Source organism: Grampus griseus (assembly GCF_964374135.1).
Source record: "Grampus griseus genome assembly, chromosome: 8".
Taxonomy (NCBI): domain Eukaryota; kingdom Metazoa; phylum Chordata; class Mammalia; order Artiodactyla; family Delphinidae; genus Grampus; species Grampus griseus.
In genome coordinates, this window is record NC_139002.1 from 95781777 (window position 1) to 95807841 (window position 26065).

The 26065-nt window shown below is 47.7% G+C and overlaps 1 protein-coding gene across 1 annotated transcript in view; it reads right to left on the reverse strand.

Moving 5' to 3' along the window:
- SYT13 (synaptotagmin 13) overlaps window positions 1-19746 on the reverse strand; it is a gene marked incomplete at both ends in the record, with an annotated part of 38801 nt that extends 19055 nt beyond the window's left edge. The window contains one exon of the mRNA XM_082660387.1: window positions 19567-19746. Within this exon, the coding sequence (XP_082516513.1) occupies window positions 19567-19746 (180 nt within the window). The remainder of the gene's footprint in view (window positions 1-19566) is intronic.
- Window positions 19747-26065: the final 6319 nt, after the last annotated feature.

Here is a 26065-nt window from a genome sequence, read left to right on the forward strand (position 1 = left end):
CGTACTCCAGAGAATGGGAAGTCTTCTGGCGTAATTGGGATTCTTTCTTGAAATCTCCAGTTCTATCTTAAAGTTCATGTGACTTTTTGTATTTGACTCCATATTATTGTTTTAGTATTAAAATGTTTTAAATTACCATCAGGACAGAAAAGTTTCACTTATTTATTTTGTGACTTGGGATATTTCACAGGACACTGGCTAGTACCACATTCCCTCTGCTCCCCAACACACACACACACACACACACACACACACACACACACACACACACACACATGCGTGCTCTAGTGGAGAAGCAGGACTCTTTCTTCCTATGTTGGACAACATGCAATAAATCAAGCTAGAAGTTAACTGAGAAAAACAGTCATTTTTCTTCCAGGGAAGGACCAAATCCTAGAGTCTGTGTGAACAACCATCTGTCCAAATTTTCATTCCAACTGTATAGATAACTCCTCTAAAGAGAATTTGAAGTGCAGCTATAGAAGCTCTTAACAACCCAAAGCCTTGATCCTCTCTGCCCATTCCCTCTGTGGAGCATCCTTGCACACACCTACAACTGATTGAACCTTCTTGGCTAGCAGGACACTTGTTCATGACCTTGTATTAGTCAGGGAAGACCACCTGCTATGTAACAAACAACCCCCAACTTCAGTGGCTGAACACAATAAAAGCTGATTTCTCTCAGTCTTAAAGGGTCTGCTGGCTGTTCTCCAAACTCAGAGTCCTCCCAGCCTCTTCCATCTTGTGGTTCTGCCCACCTGTGCCCTGTACTCTTCCAATATGAGCTCACTGAATCCTCATAATAACCCTATGAGGAAGTGCTGCTATGATCAATCCCATTTTACAGGTCAGGATGCACAGCCAGCTAGTGAGTAGTAGAGGCAAGGTTCAAACCCGGGCTGGCTCTCTGCAGAGTCCTCTGTTTACCCGCTCTGTCGTGCTTCCAGCCCTTTCCCACCTCCTCACATTTGTAGTCATCCTTTACTGTTCACCCACGATTTGTGCCCCTTAGACTGTTGCTTGGGCCACTGCCTGGCCCCGCCACCCCTTACTCTGCCCCTGCGTGCCCTTTAGTCAGAGGAAGAGAGTTGAAGTGCTGGTTCCACACTTCGATGTATAGGAATTTCACCTGGGAGAATGTAAAAATCAGCTCCCCAAGTGCCTCCCCTGCCTTGACTCAGAGGTCTTAGGTGGATCCTAAAGAATCTGTGTGTCTAAGAAGCTCCCTAGGGTGACTGTGACACAGGTGGTCCCTGAGACTCACGTGGGAACGCCCTGGTTTTGGGGAGGTCCTAGAATGCCAGGCAGGGTAGATGGAGAAACGTCCTCTTGTGTGGTGAGCTGCTCACAGGCACGACCTCCTTCTGTCACGTCCTCTCAGCTCCCCACAGACAGTTCAATGATGATTGATGGAATCAATGCGTGGATGGCTGGTGAAGGAGGGTGGGTGGTGGGGCGATTAGTGTAATAATAATCACTATGATGGGGACCAGCGAAACACGAGACAGAGTGCGTAGAAGCACATCAAACTTTGCCCGGGGAAGGGACAGGGCGGGGTGGGGTGTATAATGGGAGGAGAATTTCATAACGATTCAGAGACTCTGACTTTTGGTTGCTGCCCCCCAGCCCCGCCCCGAAGCCCGGGCAGCAGTTTGACAGGCGCAGAAGTGGGGGAAGGGCTTTCTGGGTCAAGGCAGCCGCATGAAAGTCTGCAGTGTGTTCAGAGAACAGCTTAAAGCCCTACGAGAGAAGGAGGGGCAATGAGTGTTGCCATTATCCCCATTCTTCTGGAAGACACAGAATTCAAAGGCAGATTTTAAAAACTATAATTCCACAGGGCTGGAAACCACACAATGGCAAGATCCCACCCAGAGAATCTTGTAGGTGGTGCTGCATTGACTCCATCAGTTACATCACAAAGCCTGAAAGGGCAATATGGTCACCATCTCTCTACCACTTCCTCTGCACCCGACGCTCTGCAAAGCGCAACAGACTTTACTGCATTTGACCCTCACACAACCCTAGAGATAAGTGTCCACTGTTTTCTCTTTTCTATACCCTAGTGTTAATAAATAAAAATAACTTAATTCCTTTCTCTACAGAGGAGGAAGTTGAGACTCAGAGACATTGAAACTTGTCCAGGATCCCACAGCTAATGTATGAGAGCTCTAGGCGTGGACCACGAGTCCACCACGAAGCCAGTGCTGCTAAATGACATTCCACAACATGGTTCCCTGCGGACTGTGTCTCTGGATACCAGCCATAAACTGGTAAAAATGGAAACGTCCAGATCATTGCACTTGATGTGCTGTCACATCTCACATCATTAGATTGATGACCCCACGCCCCTCCCCACCTGGTAGTGGTGTAATGACCTGCCTGGGTGTTTGGGCATCAGCTTTGTTCCTGCTCTCAGTTCTGAATCTGGATTTGACATTCCTTGTGCAGAAAATGTGTTTCACTTGTGACCTGAGCTACGATAAGGTCAAGACTATGTTATAACCTAATCAACACTTGTCAGAAGCGTTGTTTCAAAGCTAGGTTATTTTAAAGGGGCACAGAAAACTCCCCTGGTCAGTAAACTGGGGCTCAAACCCAGCCTTCCCTCCCCATCTATCCATCCTTATCCTCCCATCTCCAGCTATCATAGCACGGCTGTTGACAATGGGTTTCATCTCTGAGCCAAGTCCCGCAACCAGCCTTTAACTTTTAAAATTCCACTGCCCCTTCCACTGTATTGGTTCACTAGAGACTTAAAAGTCTTTCTTTAGGGACTCCCATGGTGGCGCAGTGGTTGCGAGTCCGCCTGCCGATGCAGGGGACACGGGTTCGTGCCCCGGTCCAGGAAGGAAGATCCCACATGCCGCGGAGCGGCTGGGCCCGTGAGCCATGGCCGCTGAGCCTGTGCATCCGGAGCCTGTGCTCTGCGACGGGAGAGGCCGCAGCGGTGAGAGGTCCGCGTACCGCAAAAAAACCAAAAACAACAACAACAAAAGGTCTTTCTTTAAACTGAGTCCATGTGTAGGAGGGGGATCTCAGCCCTGTATCATCATGAGTTTGGATAAGATGGGAACACACATGCTTACTTGGTATTGGTCTCATGGTCTTAAGCAAGTGTCCATTTGGATAGTTTAGAATTTTTTTCTCAGTTTCTGATTTATGGGAGCCATGTTTTTAATGTTAAGACAGGCAGTTTGGTATTAAAGGTTGGAAAATATGGTTATATACCCTTTTGACATTGAATTCAAGATCTTGTTTCGGAATAGTTACAGGATTTCCTGATTCTATGATGCTTGGATAATTGATGAAACCATTGACAAAAGCAACAATTTCCAACCTTGTTATTATGCCAGTGTACTACATATGATGGCTGAAGTACTGATATTTGATAGTTTTTGACTCATTTAAAAATTGATTAGAGCACATTCAGGGTTTCTCTTATAACAATACCTCTTTCACACATTTGTGTTCTAATACACTTTTCTGAGTGGGAGAGAAAGGAGATGAATTCTGCAGAACCCGTCAAGTATGTGAATAGCACCCATCAAAGGTGATTCAGCTCAGAAAAAACGTGCAGAAAACCGCTAATTGAAGACTTCCTTCCACTCATGTGTAGACACTTGGAAAGCACATCAATTTCTAACCAGCGGTATAAAAAACTGCCAAGTTGTAAAACGAGCCTTCAAAACAGGACAGTGATTGTTTAACTAGATTCTCCTTATATTTTGGTTTTAAGCCAAAACCCTCCAATTAACCAACCTTCAGATTTCTGCCCAAACAGAAATCGGCACACACTTGTTGCCTGCTAACTATGTAGTCAACCACCCTACGTACCACGGAATAATTCTCTGCCCTTGGGAAGTTTACCATCCAATGGTGGAGGTGAGATAGTCCATAAATGGAAATATGAGGCTCTGATGCTACAACTCTTCTACCCTCTGCCCATGGCAGACATGACTAATCGATCAAAGTGTTCTTTCCTGCTGTGATCAGACACAGCTTGTTCAGCTCAGGGATCCAGGACGCCACTACCAATTAGTAAGAATTGATATGGAAGATGAAAGCTATTTGCTCCTCCTGATGCATACTTTACAAAAGGGAAATAAGTAAAGAAGGTAGAATTAAAAGGCCAAAGGTCTGGACTCTGTGCTACAGAAGACCTAAAGAGGAGTTCCTCAAAGTCAGTGAGATCAGAGAAGGCTTCCTGGAGAAGCAGCTTCAGCCCAACATTCAAGGATAACTATGGAGAGGAGAGGCAGAGGTATCTCAAATGGAGAGAAAGGCAGCAGCCTGGGTACAGAGGGGAGCATGCTCAGGGTGTGGTGGGTCTGGCAAACCAGCTGAAGAGAAAAGTTGGGGCTGAGGGATGGATTTGCAAAGGAATGGTGAGGCCAGGCTGTGAAGGGCCTCCAATGCTGAAGACTTCTCCCAGGTAGTAGAGTTGACAATGCTTAGGGGTGGAGCGACGTGTAGGGAGAAGGAAGAATCCAAGAGAGCTGCATCAAGGAAAAGTACCTCCATTATTACCTCTCGGGTCTCTTTCTTTTTCCAAAAAAACAATCCCTGAGTGTCATTGGATGTCTACAGTCACAGCAATGTTTGGGCAACAGACTGGTTCTTCCATGTGACTTTCTTTTTTTTTTTTAATTGAAATAGAGTTAATTTACAATGTTGTGTTAATTTCTGCTGTAAAGCAACGTGATTCAGTTATGTGTATATATATATATATATATATATATTTTTTTTTTTTTTTTTTTAATTCTTTACCATGGGACTTTCATGGAGATTTCAAGGAAGGGACAGCCACTAGGGGGCTTCTTCTAATATTCTCTTCCCAGCTGTCACTTTGGCTGACTCAAAGCTGGTGAGTATCATCCCTAGATGTAGCTGTTCCTTCTCTTAAATGGGATCCAAATCTATTGGATTTCCCTTCTGCGTGACAAGGGCCAACATTCGAGCAGTCTACACAATGTTGTCACAAAATACGATTAGATCATGGAAGGTCCATAATATCAGAATATTTGGCTCCAATTTACTATAAAGGTCAAATATTTTTCCTCAGCTCATTTCAAGCTTCAAGCCCTGAAGCTTCCAACCCACAGGTGTGTCTGTTTGGCAAGCACGTATTCAAAACTTCGAGAGGGGCAAAGCACCATACTGGATGCTGGATCAAATGAGAAAATGGGCCATGATGTCAACAATACCCTCCCTTGCCTCCCCATCCTTTCCCTGATGCCACGTGGTGAAACCCCAGTGCTGGATGAGCCCCGCTAAACCATGATGCTGCGTCAGATAGCCCTGTGCTGCAAGAGAGTCACCTAGACAGGGTGGATGGTTCCAGGATCAATTCATGATCTCCAACCTTAAACCCAGTCCTCTCCGGAAATCCTGCTGTTTCCCTAACTCCTCCCTCAAGTCCACATTCTGGAATTTCTCTCTCTCCTCTGACTTCCTTCATAGAGAAAAAGGAAACCAAGAGAACGGAAGCCCCTTAGCGTCCTGTTAAGACACAGCGACCTGCCCTTCTTCTCCAGACAGATGCTGTGTGCGTCCCTGTTCTGTGACACTGCAGGAGGTGTCTCCCACTCTCCCTCCCTCCAGGACCAGTCCTTCCATCAGAGCCTTGTGCCCCATCTGCCCATGTGGGGGCCTTACACTAGCTGTTTCTTTTTTTTTAATCTCTCTCTCCCTCTCTCTTGAATGTTCATTCTCTCTTTCAACTGGCTCTTTCCCATCAGCTTTCAACTGTGCTCAATATTCCTTTGACCTCTTTTCCCCTGCTCAGCCCCAGCCCTAGCCCTCTCCACCCCTTTGCAGTCATGCATCTCAAAAGAACTGCCTATACTCAATGCTGTTCTCATTCCTCACTTTCCAGCCACTCTACAACACTTTCCCAGAGGCCCCGTCAGCCCACTGAAGGTCACTGTTGGTCTCCAAGGTCACTGGTAAACTTCACTGTCTCATTCCTATGGTTTTTTTCAGTCTTACCTTATTTGAGTTCTCAGTGATTCCCTTCCTCTTCAAAAGTTTTTCTCTTGTTATTGTTATTATTTTGATATCACATTCTCCAGGTTTTTCTCCTTCCTCTCTGGCCACCCCTCCTTGTCTCATGAAATGTTGGCGTCCTCGGCACTTGTTCTTAGGCCCTCTTCCCTCTCATTCTGCACTCTTCCCAGGCGGCCTCAGCCACACTCATGGCTGTGGTTGCTATTCCCCAATATATATCACAGCCAGACTGTGAGCTCCAGACCTGTGGAACCACCAGCACAATTGACATCTTCATGGAGACAGCTCAAAGGCTCCTCACACTTGCCCTGCACAAAGGTGAACTCATGACTTAAAATCCATGGCCTCATCCTTGTTTCATTGATTGCAACCACCATCCTAAGTGAAACACTTAGTGTCGTCCTTAACTGCTGTCTCTTCCTGAAGCCCACACCCAAGCATCTCTCCAAAGTACTGCCACCATCATAGTGGCTCAAGCCATCATGGTCTCTTTCCAGGGTTTCCTTGGTATCCGCATTTCTACTCTTTCCCCACCCAAAAGGATGTTGTCACGGCCTAAATCTGACCACGTCGCATCTCACTTAAGACCTTTCAGTAGCTTCCATTGCTCTTGGGATAAATATCCAAATATTAATGGTGTCCCAGAAGGTCCTGTGTGGTGCTCTCTGGCCTGACCCACCTCGCTAGCTTGCAGTCACTCCCTCCTGTGCCCTCTGTGCTCTACCCTCTTTGACCTGCTTTCAGTCCCTCCTAAGTGATATTTCTTCTTTCCACAGGACCTTTGCACATGCCCTATGCCTAGAAGACTTCAAACGCTCATCCCCAATACCTTTACCTAGTAAATGGAACTAACTGTATGCTACAGGGGTGTGTAAGACAGTCCATCTGGTGTATGGAATAAAATTACAGAATCTCATTTTATAATTTATTTTTGCATTATTGTTTTAAAAGGGCCATGTTTGTGCATGTTTTATGATGGACACAATATATTAGTAGAGCGATATGTATACATAATATGAAGCCTACGTATGCTTCACAAAGAATTAAGTATACATGTATAAGGGGTACAAGCTCAAAATGTTTTTACTTAAGGGAGTCTCCTGTTAAGATTGGAGCACTAATGAGTTATCACTTCTTGAGAGAACTCTTGCTTCCCTTACCACACCTAATACAGTTAGATTTATATTCATCTGTACGACGGTGTAATGAAGATCTCTACCTGTAGAACATGAGCTGCAGGAGGTCAGGGATGTTGTCTGCCCAGTCACTGTGGTGTCCCTATTGCTAACTCAGTGTCTTGCACGTAATAGGTCATCAAGAAATATTTTTTGAATGAATGAATATCCTAGAAGTGTAATGTTCATGCCCACCCTTCCCATCCCAACAGAGGGCTTTCATTTTTCACATCTGGAATACTTTTTATGAACTCTCTCTTTCCTATGCAATGAACATACAGACAAGTCATTGCTTTGGTAAAGGATAAATAAGAAAAGGATTCAGAGATACCTAAAATATACTCTGAGTAGTGACTGGTGCCGACAGTGTTGGGTGCTTTCAAAAGCATTATCTCTATTAGTCTTTAATACTACTGTAGAGAATCTTATTGTTATCACCTCTGTTTTGTCGATGAGGAAAGTGGGATTTGGAATGGTCAAGGTCATTTAGCTGGAGGTTGAATTCACACTCAGGTTTGGGATCTAAGTCTAATTTGCTTCCTGTTATATCTCAGTGGCTTGATCCTGAAATGAACATTTTCATTCTAAGAGGTAATTTCCTCTTTTGAGTCGTCTCAAAAAACTAGATTGTTCTTACCTAAAACTAATACTGGTGGGTATCCAAAAAGAAACACAAGTCTACCATGTAGCGGTTACCGATGGGATACCTATGCTCCTGTTCATTCCTTTCCGTCCTTTGTCTCTGCAAGTTTTTGTAATGAGGCTGTCACACAAAGGGCAACAGTCCTGTTGCTACTTGAAGGATCCGTCCCGCTTGCAAGGTAAGAGACGGGCTTATTAGATGATGCATTTGCAGGGAATGTGTCAAAATGCCCTGAGACCACGTTGACATTTTCCCACGGAGTTTCGTCTCTTGACTACCATCACTGCCTTCACTGTATGTACGTCTCTGGTATCGTTGCTCTTTCTTTGTGAACAGATGGTGCTGGAAATAAAAACACATTCTAAGATGCTTGGGGAGTGCACTGTGAGAAGAGGTGGAGGGGAGGCGGGATCTGAAACACGGAATGAGCTTAGAGCTCTCTGAAGTTATTCTAAGCTTCATTCTGCAGCTGTTTCCAGCAAGTCTTCTAGTTGCCCAACCAAACTGCTCTTCCCCAACCCTCTCTTCATCTTCAAATGCATTCCTCTCCAAAACATCATTCTTTTTTCTTTTTTTGGCCGCACTGCATGGGATCTCAGTTCCCCGACCAGGGATTGAACCCACGCATGGTGGTGACATTGCTGAATCCTAACCACTAGACCATCAGGGAACTCACCAAAACATCATTCTTAATTCTGTTTGAAAAGCAAAGTCTTCACTCTCCTGCCTCAGTAACTTACATCCCTCTCATCAGGCCACTCTTAACAGCAAGTCCAAAACTACGTGGTTTATAATGATTTTCCAAGTAAAACGTGGTCCCCCCAGGGTATTATCTCATTGGTCTTTGCAACGGGAGATTTTTTAAACTGTCTCCAATGTCAGCTGCAGGAACAGAGGCTTGAAGGGAGGGAAACCAATACAAAGTGAAGCCACCACGCCCTCCAGGCTTGTCTTGATCCCATGCGGTGTCACTGAAGGTGAGCACAGAGATTCTTCCACAAGCTCAGCACCTTCCCCTGCATTTCTGTGCTTGTGATTTTTATTCTGGCTGCAAGCAGAGGCGGTGGCCCCATGAATCTCCTCCCCATTCATCTATCCATCCGTCCAATGACTCATGCAGTCATTCAACATTTCTCCTCACTTCCCTTGCTCTCTGCAAAGCCTGCTCAGTTTTTCTATGAAGGAAAAGTATGTCTTGGATTTAATGAGTGGAGGGTGGAGGGAGTCAGTGAAATATGTCAAGGTACCCTAGGGTCTCTGCCAGATGGACTGACTCAGTTTCACAGATTTTCCATGGGCTGCGCCTCCCCTTTCTCTCATTCATATATGCATATGTGCATATTCACATTTACACATGCATATGCACATAGTCAAACATGCAACCACCCCTTATTATTTGACTCTAATCTGCTCATGGAAACATGCTGGCTAGTGAATTTCAGAGAGCAGTCACTTGTATTCCACTATTTTAAATGGAGAAAATTACAATGCATTTCAAGTCCACCCAAAACCTCAATCAGCTTCCCAAAATACCACTGTGTATTGCTGCAATGCCCTTAAACACCATGTAAAACTCTCCCAGGAATGTTCTATAATATGAATCAATTAAAACACCCTTTGTTTAATTAGCACTTAGGGAACTCCTTAGTGGGAAATTTTGTGTGTGTGGAGTGAATGCATATGGTAGGGGACCAAGGCTCCTCCTCCTGGCATCACACTGCCCTGATGATGCCAACATGAGGAAATGATGTTGAAAGGTAGTAAATAGCACTCCAATTGGACCTGGGTTTGTAGGGCCCCCAGGAACCTAGGTGAAGCAGATCGGGACCCATGAGGGACTAAAGCTTGGGGCAAAGAATGAGGAAGGTGACAGTGATAACATGCCCCATATTTAAAGAATGGAGTAGCAGGTGCAAATTTGCTGGGAGAGCAGGGGAGCCAGCACCGCTGCACACTCCACTCCTCTTGTGAGGCTCAGGAGCCATGACATGATTTCACGGGTGCGCCCATGTGGATTCTCTGTAACTGGCATTCAATACAGAGCAGAAATGCTCATTGAAAACGTGCAAGATACTGATGAAGATTTTAAAAATCAGAGTTTGGATTTTTTTAAAAAATTAAAAGCCTAGAAAGTACTTCACACCCACTAGGATGGCTATAATAAATAACAAAAAATAACAACCAAAAAATGGCAAAATAGTAAGTGTTGGCAAAGATGTGAAGAAACTGGAACTCTCACGCCTTGCTGGTGGGAATGTAAAAGCTGCAGGTGCTGCGGAAAGCAACTGGAGGTTCCTCAGAAAGTTAAACACAGAATTATCATAGGACCCAGCAATTCCACTCCTAAGTATATACTTGAAAGCATTGCAAACAGGTACGCAAACAAATACTTGTACAGGAATGTACATAGCAGCCCTATTCCAATAACCAAAAAGGTAGAATCAACCCAAATGCTCATCAACAAATGGACGGATAAACAAAGTGAGGCCTGTACATATAATGGGTTGTTATTCAGCCATAACGAGAAATAAACTCCTCATACACGCTACAACATGGGCGAATCTTGAAAACACTACGCTGAGTGAAAGAAGCCAGGCTCGAAACGTCACCGATTTAAAAATTCCAAATACATGAAACGTCCAGAAGAGGCAAATCCGTAAAGACAGAACACAGACTGGTGGTTTCCAGAGACGGAAGGCAGAGAGAGAGAGGAACAGTGTCTGCTGAATGGGGATGGAGTTTTCTTCAGGGGGAATAAAAATGTCTTAGAACTAGATGGAGGTAGTGACTGTACAACATTGTGAATGTACTAGATGCTACTGATTCGTATACTTTAAAATGGTTGACTTTATGTGAATTTCACCTTAACTTTAAAAAGCTTTGAAAGTAACTGTAGCCTTCGCACTGTCAGTACACAGGTCAGTGTCCCTCACGTAGGCCTTAATAAATGTTTGATACATAAATGAATAAAGCAATGGAGGAACCTGCCCATGGTCTGCAATACCCTGCTTGCCCAGGCTCCTGTCCACCTCCCAGCCTCATCATACACTGGGCATCCTTTCTCTCTGCCCTCCAGGCACACTGACTTCTCCCTGGGCCCTCCTAAGTGCTAGGCTGCCTCCTGTCCCAGGACCTTTGCACGGCCTCCTTCCTATCTGAAACCCCTCACACCCCTCTGCATTGCCCTGGTTAACTTCCCCTCCTACGCCAGCTCTCAGCTTGGCCATCACTCCCTCCAGGAAAGCCTTCCCTGACCTGTTCGCCTGTATCACTTCCACCTTACCCTCTCATAGCACCAGAATTTTCTCTTTAGGTCACTTGCCACCATCACACATTTTCATTGATCTGTGCTCTTCTTCTGCTAACTCTGGTTTCCTTCATTACAATGTAAGTTTCATGAAGGCTGAGAAAGGTCACTGTGTCATTGAGGAGGGGGCGATTCCTGCATCCCCAGCCCCAGCACAGTACCCGGCACAGGTCTGCGCTCAATAAACATAATTGAGAGAGATGGGAGGAAGGAATAGATCTAGCTTTTTCATCTGTTTTCCTTTAGAAATCTCCTAACTCATGATTTCTTAACAAAGTGGCTATAGGGGGCCCTTTGTATGCACGTGTGTGTTGATTCAGAATCCCTCAGTTCTCTTTTTTTTAATTAAAGCTTTTTTTAAAAAATTATTTTATTTTATTTATTTTTGGCTGTGTTGGGTCTTCGTTGCTGCACGCGGGCTTTCTCTAGTTGCAGAGAGCGGGGGCTACTCTTCGTTGCCGTGTGCAGACTTCTCATAGCTGTGGCTTCTCTTGTTGCGGAGCATGGGCTCTAGGCACGCAGGCCTTAGTAGTTGTGGTTTGCTGGCTCAGTAGTTGTGGCTCGCGGCCTCTAGAGAGCAGCCTCTGTAGTTGTGGCACACGGGCTTAGTTGCTCTGCAGCATGTGGGATCTTCCCGGACCAGGGCTTGAACCCGTGCCCCCTGCATTGGCAGGCGGATTCTTAACTACTGTGCCACCAGGGAAGTCCGAGAATCTCTTAGTTCTTAAAACCTGTTTCTGTGAAGGTCTTCTCCTCCATCCTCAAAGTGGGGTTTCCCGATGTGTGTTAGCAGAAATAAGCTCCGGACGTAGTGGATGCAGTAATATCGAGGAACAAGTCGGAGATGAGCTGTTACTGGTTTGGGGGAAATTGTAGGTCAACAGCGTGGACAGGGCAGGGATCATCCACACATATTCTGATTCTTCCCTCTGGCGTCTGACTCTGGGACAGTCAGTCACTCTTTAACTTGTCTCTTCTTCTTTGTCTTCTGGGTCTGCTGCTTCTCCATCCTGCCAGTCTCTCTCCTTCCTTCTGCCTTCAACCTAAGCCCCTCTGATTTCTCGTCCAGGTGTTTCTTCCATTGTGTTCTGATGAGCTCTCTACTCCTCTTCTTGTACCCCAGATAATCCGGGCTAGTATCTGAAAATCTAAAAATGTCAAAAGATGCAGCAGTGGGGCTTCCCTGGTGGCGCAGTGGTTGGGGGTCCGCCTGCCGATGCAGGGGACACAGGTTCGTGCCCCGGTCCGGGAAGATCCCCGCGGAGCGGCTGGGCTCGTGAGCCATGGCCGCTGAGCCTGCGCGTCCGGAGCCTGTGCTCCGCGACGGGAGAGGCCACATCAGGGAGAGGCCCGCGTACCGCAGAAAAAAAAAAAAAAAAGATGCAGCAGTGCTTTCTGCTGGAATTAACAAAAGGTGCTAGTGAACCGTCAATCACATGAGGAGAAGAGCCATGAACATGAATTATCTACATGCTGAACCAGAGGAGAAACTAGACAGGGAAAAAGATGTGACGGGTCTGGGACCTGCCACCAGGAAGGGATTGATGGACACAGACCAAAAGTCCACATTATGTATGTTTCAAAGGGCCAAGGGTTTCCGATGGGTGTGCACTCATCTCCTTGAAGTAATCTATGCTAATTTCTTGACGCAAAATTCATACTGTCTTCCCTGTTGCTAAGCGACCAGCCCAAACATGTTTACTGTGTAAATTTCTCTGGAGGGCCCGGGGCTGCACCCAGTGCTGGAAGCATGGTGGAAGCAAGAGGCAGCAAAGACATCCAAAGCTTTGGGAAAGGTTTCTGCAGATCTTTGACCTGCAAAGATTCATACATTGTAGACACTTTTATTTCATATCTGGGGAAACGCAGTGGCTCAAGTAAAATTTTGACTAGTTTTTTCTGCTAATCTTCAGCCTAGTGGTCAGACGTGTGGGCTCTGGAACCAGAATTCCTAAATTTGATTCCCAGCTCTGCCACTAAGTTACTTAAGCACTCTGTGTTTTACTTTTCCCATGTGTAAAACGTAAGTAATAATTGTGCATATTTCATAGGGCTATTGTGAGGATAAAATTAATATGGTTAAAGAGCTTAGAACAGTGGCTGGCACACATAAAGAACTCAATAAATGTTAGCTATGCTATCACTATTCTTTATTATTCTGTGGAAACGGGTCTATTTTTTGTTTGTTTGTTTGTTTGTTTATATGAACAGGAAAGTTTACCAGCCAGGAGATCAGCTGAGAAATCAATTATTTAAAAGGACTGAGAATCCAAGGAGGTCAGACCTTACGGCAGTCCAGAGTCAAATCAGTTCCAGGAGTGGGGTTAGCAATTCATGTTGGCCTCCTGCGATCACTGATGTAGAGGGGAGACCTCGTCAGAATAGCCAACGAGAACTGGAGAAGGTTCTACTTTGGGCCCATGACCCCCCATACCTCGCCTGTCATGGTAGCACTGTAACACGCTTCACGGCAACTGCTGGCTTTACTGTCTACCTCCCCACTTGCAAGGAACAGCATGCACCTGTCTTTTTATTGCTGCATCCCAGTGCCTAGCATGTATTCATTAACCTTTAGTGAATGAGCTTATTAGCTGATGAAATGCAGATTGGGGCTCTGATCCATCCTCACTCTGACAAGTCTGCATTCAGACAAGTGATCTGAGAGGACGTTGCTCCAGTGCTCTAAGGAAGAGGAAAACAGGTGGGAGAGTTAATCAGGCCACGTTGATGTTCTCCAGTCCCTAGTCTGAAGGAGGAGGTGGCCACAGGAGTAGCAGAAGAAGGCAGACACGGCCAGGGAGGTGATGCATAATGGACCACAAAAAGGAGGGCCACGTCTCTTGATCATAGTCCCCAAATCATCCTGGTATTAAAAATACTGGCTTGACGGGGAGGTGGAAGGGTAAGCTGGGACAAAGTGAGAGAGTGGCATGGACATATATACACTACCAAATGTAAAATAGATAGCTAGTGGAAAGCAGCCACATAGCACAGGGAGATCAGCTCGGTGCTTTGTGTCCACCTAGAGGGGTGGGATAGGGAGGGTGGGAGGGAGGCTTAAGAGGGAGGGGATATGGGGATGTATGTATACATACAGCTGATTCACTTTGTTATAGAGCAGAAACTAACACAACATTGTAAAGCAATTATACCCCAAAAAAGATGTTAAAAAAAAATACTAGCTTGATACTAAATCAGCATTCACAAACATTCCATCACAACTTGACAAATAATAAAAACTTTACTGAGTTATAACTACATACAGCAAAGTACACAAATCATAAATGTAGAGCTGGATAAATTTTCTTTCATAAAGTGGACACAGCTGTGTAACCAGCGCCACATCAAGAGGCAGAGCTTATAAACAAAAGCTGGGAAGCTCCCCAACTCTGCCCCAGTCATTACCTGCCCCCAGCGGAAACCCCAGACATAAATGGGCTTAAATTCAAATCTTGTGGAAATGGAAGCTTAACCACGTGCATTCTTTTGCATCTTCACTCTCTTATTCAGTGTTATGTCACGATATGATGATTTAACTCAAAATATACATTGAAGGGTTATCATGTGCCCGTTATCACACCGGCTATAGTCAGGGATACAAGGAAAATGAAATACACTCCTTGATCTTGGGGATGTGGGGGAAGACTCCACTATACATATGTTGTTTGATAAAAATACAGCATATGTTTAAATTATTTCTTAAAAACTTTGAATCTATTAGTGTTTGCTGTAGTCTGAATGTTTGTGCCCCCTTAAATCAAAGATGACACAAACAGATGGAGAGATGTACCACGTTCCTGGATTGGAAGAATCAATATTGTGAAAACGTTAGGAGGTGGGACTTTAATCCATTTTGAGTTTATTTTCGTGTATGGTGTAAGGGAGTGTTCTAATTTCATTCTTTTACATGTAGCTGTCCAGTTTTCCCAGCACCACTTATTGAAGAGACTGTCTTTTCTCCATTGTATATCCTTACCTCCTTTGTCATAGATTAGGTGGGGCTTTTGGGAGTGAGTAGGCCATGAGGGTGGAGCCTTCATAAGTACGATTAGTGCCCTTATAAAAGTGGAAGGAGAGAGCTCCCTTGCCCCTTCCATCAGGTGAGGTTACATCCAAAAGTCTAGGAAGCAGGTCCTCATCAGACACTGGATTGGCCAGAACTTTGATCTTGGACTTCCCAGCTTCTAGCTCTAAGAGAAATAAATTTTTGTTTATAAGCTACCCACTCTGTGGTATTTTCTTATAACAGCCTGAATGACTAACATCGTGTTCCATCAAAAGCCACTTCCCTTCTCAACTCTGCTGGAAGGAGGGTAGGATTTTATAGTTTGGTAGTAAGTAACATTGGGAGCTAGGAGCTTTTGACCACATAACTTCAAGGGGACAGCAGCAGGGTTACTCTGAGACTCATTTGAGAAGATTCATGTAAGCAAGGTAAGCACCAGATGGGAAGAAAAATCAGACCTGAAATGAAAGCTTTCTGAGAACAGGACTGCAACTCGTGCTAAAGTGTCAGGGCACTGAGCCATGGGGAAGGGCAGTTCCCCTTACTTGCTCTGTAGTTATTTAGGTTCGTCGAAAGGAGGGCTTCCTCTGCAAGGACCCAGAAATGCTGTGAGTGACATCCTGTGCAGATGAGCATGAAAAGGAAATTCTGGGGGAAGGAACCAATGGGTCTGGCTGCCTCTTGCTAAGAGATGCGGCAGCAGCGGTGAAGCGAAGATGATTACACAGACACACACACATACACACACACACACTGTGTCTGCCTCTCTGCTCTGTCTCCTGGCTCAAGCATCCAATAATCACTGCATAATAACCGAGCTTTGAAAGATGGGCTGACCACAGGGAGGGAGGTCCCAGGTGATGCTGCCAGGTCACAAGGACAGCGTAGTGAAACTGAATCCCTCTCCTCCCTGGAAAGGCTGCACGCAGGTGAGGCTGAGGGATTGTGTAAGAAGGCAGGATAAAGGGTTCACAGTGTATATTTCAGAAAAGCCAAGAAAAATAATGAACTGAAGCTAGCTGGAGGCATGAACAGCGGTGACTGAGGGTTTGCACCCTCTGCCACCTCCCACATGGTGGAGATGCTGGATGGATCCCTTCAGCTGTCTGGAGAAGAATGTCTGAAAAGCAGCAAATAAAAGACACAGGACTACGACAGTACATCTAATAAAATCAGTCGGGGAAATGGTTATCTGTGTGCCTCTTTATTCTTTCATTAGATAATAGGATCTAGCGGGGGATTTAATAAGTACATAATTTAGAATTAGAGGTGAGCGTAAATGGTATCGTAAGGCATCTGCAACAGCTGTGATGTGCTCTGAAACTATCTGTGATTTCCCTTGAGGACCTGGTCACAGATATGGCTACTATTCCTGTGGTGTGTTGTTTATACTCCTACTTACAGAAAATGCTAAGTTTCATGTAGAAGTTAATGAAAAGAAAGATACAATTTTTTCCTCTCCAAGACCAAGAACCCCTTACAGTCTAGCTACAGACTCCTTGTTGGGGTCGGTGGACCTCAGGTTAAGAACCCTCAGGGAAAGCTTCAAAGTTCTTTTCAAAATCACTACAATTCATGACCAGAAATTGGACTCCCAGGCATGGCCAACAAATCCAAGGAATTTTTCCAGCAACCACAATCAGCGACTTATAGAGACACGGGCGGTCACTCTATATCCCAGAGAAATCCCAGTGGCTACAGGAATCTAGAACCCTCTTCCCCAGCCCCCATGCCCTCTCTGTTTAAGGAACATCTTCAGAGAGGCTTCCTTACCTGACTCTCCTCCTCTCTGTCAACATGTGCCACGCCCATCACCCTGCTGCCATCTGCCACCCCTAATACCCACCTCCTTTACTTTTTTTGAAATGTCAACATAGTGTCTTTTCTCTGTGTACTCTATCTGGGTCAGCAGCTGAATCAGTCTGAGCACAATGGTAGCCAAAACGACATTGTGAGACCTCAATTTCATCACATTCACACCTGCACATTCAGCCCCAGGGGCCCAAATCCTTGTCACTGAGGGAACCAAGTGAGGGATGTGAATGGATGGGTCTCACGTATCAACAAATGTTTATTGTGTCCCTACGAGCTAGCCCTGGGTTGCACAGGGGCTGCAAAATGCATCCACATTTTAAGAAATAACCCAACGGCTGGGCACTGGGATGCCTTTATTTGTCAACAATTGCTTATTGGGCACCTACTAGGTTCCAGACACTGAGCAGGTGCTGGGAATAAATATTGTACAAGTGAGCAGATACGAAAAATCACATCCAACCATCCCAAGTGCTACAAAAGAATTGGGAAGGAATGGTATGGAGAACGTAATGGGGGCGGGAGGGCTTTGTTACATGTGGCCGTAGACAAAATCCTCCCTGAGGAGGTAAGATCCTAACAGAAAGAGACCTAAAGGATGAGAAGGAGCCATCTGTGTGAAAAGCCAGAGGAAAATGGGAAGGGTTGATGTCTTCAAGAAGGATCAAAAAATCCAGGGAAGCTGAGACGGCCCGTGAAGCGGGCACCTGGCCTGAGCTTGGCTGGGGAGGTAAACACCTGCCACATCACGTAGGTGAAGAAGTGCAGTGGCTAACAGCGCGGACTCCAGAGCCAGACCAGCCTGACTAGAATCCGGCTCTGAAACTTCTCGAGCTGTGTGACCTTGGGCAAGTCACTCGCCCTCTCTTTAGCTTTTTCAGTTTTAAGTCGGGCTCCTCATATATGTCCTTCAATGAGTTGCTAAATGCATTAAGTGTAAAGCACTTAGAACGGAGCCTGGCGCAGAGTACGTGCCAGGCTCCAGTTTGCTGCGTTTTTTCCAAGCTCAGTGAGAACTTGTGGAGGATTTTAAGCCAGGGAGACGCGTGATCTGGTTTGTCTTTAACAGATCATTGGCCATTGCGTGGGCTACTGGTCCTCAGTAAGACAAAGAGTTGGAAGGGACCCCGGAGGTCACTTACACCAACACTGTCCGCAGCGGTTCTCTCTGGGAAGGGGAGGAGACAGTGCCTGAAGAGCACCACTGTGAAAGGCAGACGAATGGCTGTCCCTGAAGCGTGCCGGATGGGAGAGGAGGTTGAGGACCCAACGTCTGGAGAAGGGCTCATCCAACGCCCCCTCCTCCGCCCTGTGCCCACCTGGAGTGGGTAGCCCAGTACTCCTATTTCACATGGTTCTGGGTCCCACATCCCACTGCCCAGTTGCCTCCTGTTCTTGCCGGTGTCAATGTCACTTTTCTCGGATTCTAAGTGTGTCAAGGACAGCAGCCATTTCTTTCTACACTCAATGACTGACACAGGCCCCGAGCAACTGGGTCTGAGCTTTTGAATAATTAATTGGCAAAGGGAAGGTGGAATCACAGCTTTATAGTGCCTCCCCTGGAACTCTAAGCTCTGGAAGGAATCTAGAGGGCCTTGGGAAGTCATTAAGTCACCCCCTGCCCTAGGGCCTGCCTTCCTCCAGTCCTTCCAGCCATACTTCCTTCCGGGTCTCCAGAGGACATTCTGCACTCACCACCTTGGGAATGTGTCCTGGAGATCGCAGCCCATGTAGCGCTGTCCTTCCAAACCTTTCCCAGACCCCTTCTGCTGCTCTATACAATGGGGACACCACCCATTTCCTGCCCAGAGAGGCTCTGGGGACAAGCTGATGCATGGGATAAAAGCCCTCCTGTCTCCAGGGGCATCTCCAGACACACCTTCGGGGAGGTCTCAGCTACTCGCTCAGTCTGGCTGGAGCTGAGAGCTGCCAGGACAGGGTGAGGGTCCTCCAGGCCCCTCCATATTCATCTGCCTCTCCAGACCCCAGGCACACCCAGCACCACTGCCCCTCCCCAGCTCCCACTGCAGCGACAGCGGCCGCCTCCTCTCTGGATTGTGGTGGATTTCCCCCTTCTCGACTCTGTCAATGCTCTCCCTGTGCCAGCCCGCAACTGGCCCCCTGTCCTCTCTCTCACAGACCCCCTTCTTCTTCCCCCCAATTCGAGCTTCTCATTCTGCACATTCCCTTCTCAGTCTCCCCTAACCCTCACCGCCCGCTCCCCGGGCCCCCTCACAGCTTCCCGGTCTTATCACTCCTCCCAGATCCCCACACTCGCCCCCCAGCCCCCAGCTCCCCTCCCAGTCCCATTCCCATCCAAGCCCGCTTCCCTATTCCCTCCCATGCCCGCCCCTATAGCGCTCGCTGTCCCGGTTCCTCTCCTGTCCCCCCGAGCCCCCCATACCCTTCATTATCCTCCCCGACCCCTCCTCCACCCCCAGGTCTTCAGGACAGCCCCCCCTCCCACCCAGGGTCCCCGAGCACGTCCGCCGTCCCCACACCCCGCCATGCTCTATCGTGCAAAGAAGAACGCCGACCATTCCCTGCCACCCACTCCCCGCCGCTGCCGGGGAGACCCCACCCGGCCCGGGGAGACCAAGGCGCCGCCCCCTCTCACCTGCTGGGACCGGAGCACGCCAGGCTTCGCCTTCTCCGGATCGGGGTCCAGGTCCCGCTGCAGCACCCCCTTCTTGGGGTGCATGTGCCGGCACAGGCAGGTGACCCCGCACAGCGCGAGGATGCTGGTGGCCGTGCCCAGCGTGGCACCCAGAGCGATCACGGGCACCGACAGCACCATGGTGCCCGCTCCCCGCGCGGGGCTCGGTCCCGCCGCCGCGCACCTCCCGGGCCTGGGATCCGGGCGCGCCAGCCGCTCTCCAGCCGCCGGGGGGGCGGGGAGAGAGGGCGGCTCGAGGACGTCAGAGCAGGAGGCTGGACCCGAAGCGAGCTGGTGCGCCCGCACTCAGCTCCGCGTCAACCAGCATCCCTCCCCTCCAGCATGTGACCAGACCCCCGACCCCAAGCGGAGCCGGGGCCGTTCAGGTGGAAGGAACGTGAGGGTCGTCTCGGGCCATCCTTCACGCTTTACGTAGAAGGACACTTGGGTCCCAGAAGGGCAGGAGCTGGCCAAGGTCACACTGTGCGTTAGGTTAGCAGGGAAACCGGGGCTCAAACCCAGGCCTGACACTCCGTCCGGGTAGGGGGTCGTTTTACCAGACTGCTAACCCTTTGTTCACCCTCTCTGGCCGAGGAGGCTGGAAAACCAACAGGAGCTTTTTCAAACACACAAAGCTGGAGATTTCCTTTCTCCCAAACTTGCCCTGTGTTCACCACCAGGGAGAGGGGCTGTACCGCATCCTGGTGGAAATGATTGCAATGATTCTCTTCACATCTGCACTTCCTTTAGCCGTGACCCGGTACTCTACCATTATTACCTAATCAGATTTGCAGATATTCTCATCTCCATATACAGATGAGGAAGCCAGAGGCTCAGAGGGGATGTGGGGCAGCTAGAAAAATCCAGTCATCCTGAACCCAAACTCAGGTGTACAGATTCCAAGTCCACATGCCACCCTCAAGGAAAGGACTTCTCTTAGAATGATAAAAGAGTATCGCATGCAGCAGCTCGGAGTACACACGTTGATTCAGAGAGGGGGAAAAGAAGTGTGCTTAGAGTGAGGGGAAATTAGAATTCCAGGCATGAGGAGGACTGTCTAAAATCACAAAGCAGGGATTTCCAGTGTTTTTCATTGTGCAGGGTTTCGTTTAATTCAGCAAGCATTTGCTGTGAGTCGGCTGTGCTCTAAGCATGCCGGACATGCGTGAGGAGGAGTGGAGGTGATTTCATTTGAAACAGGGCTCTCAGCTTCCCGTGAAGCTGATGACTCCCAAATCTACGATCATTCCAACCACACCTTTTCTGCTGAGCCCAAGACATGACCACCATCTGGTACCTCCCCGTGTTCATCTACTTCTGCAGAATAAACCCGTGACGTGGTAAATAAACCCAAGAACGATTCTTTTGTGACTTCTCATGTTGACTGGGCTCAGCTGGGCGGTTTTGCTACTCAACTTGATACCTTCTGGGACATCCAAGATGGCAAGCAGCAGGTGCTGGCTGCTGCCCAGAGCACAACTGGGCTGTGTATTGAGCACTTGGGTTCTCCTCCACGTGGCTGGAGCTTCTCCCAGCATGGCAGCCAGGTTCTAAGAGGAAGGAAGCAGAAGCTGCCAGTTCCCTTAAGGTCTGGGTCCAGCAGTCCTAGAACACTGTTTCTTGGGTCAAAACAATAGTCTCCTTCTAATCCTTTCCCTACAGGGCATCAAAAAGGATGTTTCTGGGGCTTCCCTCGTGGTGCAGTGGTTGGGGGTCTGCCTGCCGGTGCAGGGGACGCGGGTTCGAGCCCTGGTCTGGGGGGATCCCACATGCCGCAGAGCGACTGGGCCCGTGAGCCACGACGACTGAGCCTGCGTATCTGGAGCCTGTGCTCCGCAACAAGAGAGGCCGCCATAGTGAGAGGCCCGCGTACCGCGATGAGGGGTGGCCCCCGCTCGCCGCAACTAGAGAAAGCCCTCGCACGGAAATGAAGACCCAACACAGCCAAAAATAAATAAATAAATTTATTAAAAAAAAAAGAAGGATGTTTCTGAAATGCAGAGCTGATCCTGTCACTCACATGCATAAAAGTTTTCAAAGTTTCTGCAGCAATAAACCCGAGAGACTCCAGTTGAATCCAGAGCCCCTTTGTGATGTGATCCCTGCCCTCTACATACTTCCCAACCTGTCCTCGAGCCCCAGACAGTCCTGGGGACATGGGATTCATTCCGCAAATGAATACCTTTAGAGCCTCCGTACTGTCACCCATGGGTGCAGGCAGCAGGCACTCAGGAACTGTTGAAAAGGGTGAATGGTTCACATGATCTCATGCAGGACTTCCAGTGGCTCAAGAGGAATCCCATTTGCTAAATGAGCTCCACTGGATTAAACTGACTCTTTTGCAAGTATTCATCTTGTGCTTGCTGTATGCCAGGCATAGTTTCCTACTGAGCTTCATTTGCTGCCAGTTGTGGAGCTGGAGTGCCTCTTTCCCTGGCGGTGCAGTTAGCATCCTCTCTCATAAGAGCTTCCTTGGGAGGTTTTCTTGGCTCCCGGGCCTGGCAATGCAAAATGTTCTGGGGAAATAAGAGGTTTAATTAATGCTCTCAGTCCGGATTTCCCATGCCTGAGCTGGTCCCCTGGGAGAACTTCAATGCCACCTAACAAGATGTGTGTGGGGGGGGCTGTGAGGGAAAGGATGAAGAACACTTAATACCAGACATTTTCTGATGGAGATCAGACATCTGTCATGTGGTCCTGTGTTACTATGGTTACTGAGATGTTAGCAGCTGCAATGACCTTCATTTTTAACAGGAAGGGGGACCCCAGCCCAAGGAGAGCAGCTGGGCTTTGGCCTCTTTCACACACAGTGAGCCCACGGCAGAGCTAGGCTAGACCTCAGGAGACCTGAAACGCAGTTAAGTCATTAGGACTCTGGGTCACCTTGGCTACCTCTCATCAAAGATGTGACTTTTGCTTCTTGGTTACTGATATCCAGGCAGCAGCCCTTAAAGACAGCTCTCTAAGAAAAGACATTAGTGGGATCCTTTGAGAAATGAGATCGTCTCTATCGAGAAAGGCCGTTGAGAGGGTTGGCTAAACACAGTCTGAGGATGAGGCTTGCAGATAATTGGAACGCTGAGGCCACCAGACTGCCAAGGGGAGACAGAGCAGGATGCTTGGGGGGCTTCTGGAAGGCTGAGGAGTAGATCTCTGGCAGTGCCGCAGCCTCTTTTTTTTTTTTTTTTGCGGTACACAGGGCTCTCACTGCTGTGGCCTCTCCCGTTGCGGAGCACAGGCTCCGGACGTGCAGGCTCAGTGGCCACGGCTCACAGGCCCAGCCGCTCCGCAGCATGTGGGACCCTCCCGGACCGGGGCACGAACCCGCGTCCCCTGCATCGGCAGGCGGACTCTCAACCACTGCGCCACCAGGGAAGCCCCCGCAGCCTCTTGATGAGGACAGCACCGTGTGATTTTGTTGGATAGTTTACTTGCTGGATGCTGGATGTTGTTGTTTAAATATTCTGAGCGACTGCTTTGAATTTCTAAGATATTAAAATGCTTTTATCTGTGGGGAAGGATTTCAAATGTAAGAGGTACTCTTATTTAGCAAACATTTATGGTGTCTGCCTATAGCGTTAGGCAGGAGGGAGGAAATATCCAGACAGAACAACTGAATTTTAACGTCAGAAGGATTTCAGAGATCACTGTGTGGAATCCTTTCATTTTACCAAGAGGAAACCTGGGGCCCAGAGAGATGGTGGCTGGCCGCAGGGTAGAAGGAGTTAATGGCAGAGCTGGGAAGGTGTTTTACGTTAGGGTAGATTAGGTTGTGCCACAATAAAAAATAGCTCCAAACCTCAGGAATTCATCCAATAAAAGTATATCTTGCTCCTATCACAGTTTAAGGAGGGTCAGGGGACCTGTGTGAGCAGTTCATCTCTAATCAGTGACTCAGGAATTTGGGCTTTTTCTGTCTTGTGACTCCTTTGCTTCCAGCCATGCAGACAGAGAAAAGAGCGGGAATTGAAGACCACTTGTGACATTTCAGAGGCCATAGCTGGAAACAGTACATGGCTTTCACCCCATTGATGAGTCAGAATTTGATAACACGACATCCCATAACATAACAGAGGAGACTGGGAAATACAGAGGAGAAACAAGCAGAAGTTTTCTTTGCCACAGAAGCCAGAGCTTAGGACTTCCTGTCCAGTGCATATTTCTCTAACTCATGCACTCACTCAACAACATTTTTGAGTTTCTACCATGTACCAGGCACCGTGCTCAGTGATAGAACAAAGCTAGGGGACAAAACCAAGCATGGTCTCTCTTGCCATGGAGTTTACATTCCCACGGGAAAGACAGACAATAATCATTCATCACACAAATACACGTGAAATGACAACTGTGATACAAGCTAAGAAGGAGAGGTTCAAGGTTGAGATTTGACTCTGAGACACCAATGAAGGCTTCCCAGAGGAAGTAGCACTTGGACTTCGGTCTAAAAGAGTTAAGTTAATGCAGCTAAGAAGGAAGAGTGTTCTAGGCAGAGAAACAGTACACGCAGGGACCCTGTGATGGAGCTGCACAGCGGGCAGGGGGCAGCAGTGTGCTGGCCAACCAGCTGGGGGGCAGGGATTGATTTTTAGCATTTGTTGATTACTCTGGTGTAAATACTTCCACCATGGTCAATTTCCAGCTGCCAAAAGGTTCCTGAGTATTCACCAATAGGAGCGGCTCCAGCACACAACTGGCAGAAGCTCCGCATGAGATGAGCCTGGAGGGAGAGGTGCGGGCCGGGCTACAGGGCCTGTGGGCGGTGAGGGAGGGGCATTCAGTGTTTTCAGGCAGGGGAGCATGATGCGATCAGATTCGTGTTTTGAAAAGACTCTTCTGGCTGCAGTATTGAACACAGATGGAAGAGGGACCATGTGGATGCTGGTGCACTGGAGAGGAGGCCACAGCGGGCATCCAGGAGAGGGCTGCCAAGCTTCCTCCACGACACGTAGAGCCGTATGACGGGCCGGCACTGTCTGTGGCACGAGCAGAGGGAGGTGTGGGGGGCCCGTCGCTTTCCCTCTCTGCCGGAGCCCACTTTTCAGCTCTGTGTTGTTAGCTTGCTCATTTGGTGACCTTGTGGTTCTCCAAGCTGGACCACTGCTAACCGGGGGTTCCCCAAGCCCTGGGCCCCGCTAAAGGCAAGATGTGCAGCAGGAAGCTGCCTGGGATAAGGGGGTGGGTATCCTGGGCCCCCAGCTGAGTGATGCAGCCCCCGGAGGGCTAGACCCTGGCAGAGGGGCAAGGAGGTGAGGGACTCCATCGAGGTCCAGGAGTGAGACCCACTCCCAGGACGACGGCGGCCAGCTTCGAGCAATTCTGGGGCCACATCGTAAGGCAGAAAGGAGGAAGGGGTTGGATCTGTGGGCCCCTGATACAGAAATCCAAGTCGGCGAAAGGCAGAAAAACATTCTGGAGTTGAGCAAATCACAGCCTCGCTTATTGACCACTGCTGATGCCATGTGCCCTGGCAGGTCACCTTCAACAACCCAGTGTTTTTTCAAACCACCGATTCCATATCAGCACACGATGGAGAAACATATTCCTATTCTCAGGGGTAGAGTTCCTCAACTACATCCAATATCTCATGGAGCTGACCTAAAGGCTCCCTTTCTCTCTAGATTTCTGGAATATATGAAGATGATGGGGCTTTGTCTGGAGGATTTTTCCTGCCTGGTTGGGAGGAAGAGTTGAACAAAAGCTATTTCCTTCTTCAGAAAAGTGTTTGTATGCAATATATATGAAATTTTGTATGTAACTCTAAATTGTTCAAGGACCATGTGACACCTTCTAGAAGTTCATGGACCCCAGAGCCCCAGAGAAATCTTTGGCATGACTGAAAGAATAGTGGACTTGAAATCAGAAGAAATAGATTCAATTCCCTTGTCTTTGTGTTCACTAGACTATATGATCCATTGGCAGATAAGCTTAAGTTTTCTTAGCCTTGATTTCCTCATCTGTAAAATGGGGACAATCATCTTCACTTCACGAAATGTTGTGAGGATAATCTAAAGCTGTGTAAATAATAGAGGATACTCAATGAATATTAAAATGATCCCTTTTGCTCCAGACCCTTGAATTTCTCAATAAAACAGCTTAGCTTCGTGGAAAGAGTAGTTATTGAAGTCCCACAGGCATGTTTTATTCTAGGTTTCTCATGAGCTGGGAGACCCTGGATAGATTAGTCAGCTTAACCTGCCTGAGCTTTAGTTTTTTCATTTATAAAGTTAGTGTGGTATATTTGCAGAGGTGGCTGCAATTATTCCCCTTCCTATGCCCATAATTCTTTGCAATATTATGACTTTCCAAAAAAGTGAGGGTCTCTTGCTTCACACTTTCATCTGGGCTGGCCTTGTGACTTAATTTGGCTGATAGACTGGTGGAAATGACATTGTGCCAATTCTAAGTCTAGGCCTAAGGAGACCTTAGATGCTTCCACTGTCTGTCATGGAATCCTGTCCAG